The following is a 2,269-nucleotide window of genomic DNA, read 5'->3' on the forward strand; positions in this document are numbered from 1 at the left end:
TTACTCAACCATTACTCCTCGTATCTCAAGATTATCCAGCTTTCTTGGTCTCCTGTAGTTCTTCAACAAGAGAGAGCAGCAAACGACACTAACAGAGGAGGCAGCCATTGCAGCCCCAGCTATCCACGGCGGCAACCGGAAGCCGGTGGATGGGAAAAGCGCTCCTGCGGCGATGGGGATGCCGAGGATGTTGTATCCCATGGCCCAAATGTAGTTCAAGCGAATACGAGAGAAGGTTTTTCTGGAGAGATCAATGGCTGTTATCACGTCCTCCAAGTTGCTCTTCATGAGAACTATGTCAGCTGCTTCAATGGCTATGTCTGTGCCTGCTCCGATCGCCATTCCTACGTCCGCCGCCACCAATGCCGGCGAGTCATTGATTCCATCTCCCACCATTGCCACTGTGTAGCCTGAAGCCTGAGAACGAAAGGAAAAAAATAATAATGAAGTTTTGAATAATATCAGTGTTATAAGCAATATTAATAATGATAGCATAGGTGATTAGCACACGAACTTTTTTGTCCAATTGTATGTTGTTTCGTGATTGTGTATCTAACTAGGTTGATCAACAAGAAAATGAAAGGAAAAAGGGTAATTTGTACCAATACACACTGAATTTTTGTTAATTGCAAGTTGGACTTTAAAATTTTTAATTTTAATATCCGGGATCATAAATTTGAGAATTGTTGGAAATACAATCCAATCGATTATGGACATTGGAATGTGATTGGAATTTAAGACAAATGGATAAAAATTTTCTTGATCGCCATTGCCTAATTAATAAGCACGAGTTAAGATACAAACTGAAATCACTGTAAATTACTCGTGTTCTAATTGGAATCTTGTTAAGAGTAATAGGACTGACCTGCAAATCCTTAACTTTCTCAGCTTTCTGCTCAGGTTTGGCCTCTGCAATGACAGTTTCAATCCCAACTTCCTTAGCAATGGACTTGGCAGTACCCCAATTGTCACCAGTCACCATGATGCTCTTGATTTTCATGGATTTTAGAATGGAAATGGCTTCTCGAGCACCCGGTTTCAGCGGATCGGATATGGCCACAACACCGGCCACTTCCCCATCTATGGACACTACAATCCCAGTTTGAGCCATCCCTTCCGCTTCTTCAAGTGCTTCTTCAGCTTCCACTGGAATTGCCAAGTTGTGTTCTATCATTAAGCTCTTGTTGCCCACAATTATTTCCTTGTTCTTGACAAGGGCCTTCACTCCATGCCCAGTGATGGATACAAAGTTTTTTGCTTCTGGCCACACAGGGTTCTCTTCATCTTTTTTCACCTTTTTGCCATACTTAACAATGGCCTTAGCTAGTGGGTGTTCACTGTTCACCTAATATAAGTACTCCCACATTAGAATTGCCAAATATAAGTCAGAACATAAACCTATTTTTGACCAACAATGCTAAGGGCCGGGCACTAGTTGTATTGAGCTTCAAACACCAATAGAAAAGACGGGTCCCATATCATATCTTCTATTAGTTGTACTGAACACTCTTGGTGTCTCCAAACATTTTTCATTTTGACCCACCTCCTAATATATAGCTTAAACTGTAGGCAGATTGGTTAAATTTATATGGTATTAGTGTAAGGGGTCTTGAGTTCAAACCCTTATACTCGCACTCTTTAAAATTATCATCACGTATTAGGCCTTTAATATGTTATGGATTTAAAGTTAATTGAGCTTTTTGGTTGGAATGAATCGTGAATGTGTACCTCGGTTGCAGCAATGAGTTCGTAGAATTCGCGATGGGTCATGTTTTTCAAGATTCTTGTGTTGACAACCACTGGCTTTCCAACTGTGAGAGTCCCCGTCTTGTCAAACACAATGCAGCTAACCTGCAATTTTAGAGCTTATAATTTAGATACATCAAAGCAATACCATATCTAGTTTAACACTGATCAATGTATGAGCAAATATTTTATTTTAGGACCTTATGTGCACTTTCTAATGCTTGGCCTCCTTTGATCAGCACACCTTGGGATGCGCCAACACCGGTACCAACCATAACAGCAGTAGGGGTTGCTAGGCCTAAAGCACAAGGGCAAGCTATGACCACAACCGAAATGCCGAATTGGAGTGCAAGCTCAAAACTGTCCATTGAAGATGGTATCCAAGAATGTGGATAGCTATGCAACTTTCCTGCCAAAAACCAAGCAAGCCAGCTAGTGAATGAAAGTGTGATGACCTGCAATAAGAAAGAAAGGCACTCTTCAAAAAACATATAATACTACCTAAACTAAAATAGTAGGGAAA

General features: G+C 40.9%; 1 protein-coding gene across 1 annotated transcript in view; it reads right to left on the reverse strand.

Annotated features, from left to right (window-relative positions):
* LOC21407041 (probable copper-transporting ATPase HMA5) overlaps positions 1 to 2,269 on the reverse strand; it is a 6,232-nt gene continuing 3,963 nt past the window's right edge. The window contains exons 3-6 of the mRNA XM_010090819.1: positions 1,947 to 2,201; positions 1,729 to 1,851; positions 866 to 1,345; positions 1 to 417 (exon numbers count right to left, since the gene is read on the reverse strand). Of these exons, the coding sequence (XP_010089121.1) occupies positions 1 to 417; positions 866 to 1,345; positions 1,729 to 1,851; positions 1,947 to 2,201 (1,275 nt within the window). The remainder of the gene's footprint in view (positions 418 to 865; positions 1,346 to 1,728; positions 1,852 to 1,946; positions 2,202 to 2,269) is intronic.

Source organism: Morus notabilis, unplaced genomic scaffold, assembly GCF_000414095.1.
Source record: "Morus notabilis unplaced genomic scaffold, ASM41409v2 Scaffold297, whole genome shotgun sequence".
Lineage (NCBI taxonomy): Eukaryota > Viridiplantae > Streptophyta > Magnoliopsida > Rosales > Moraceae > Morus > Morus notabilis.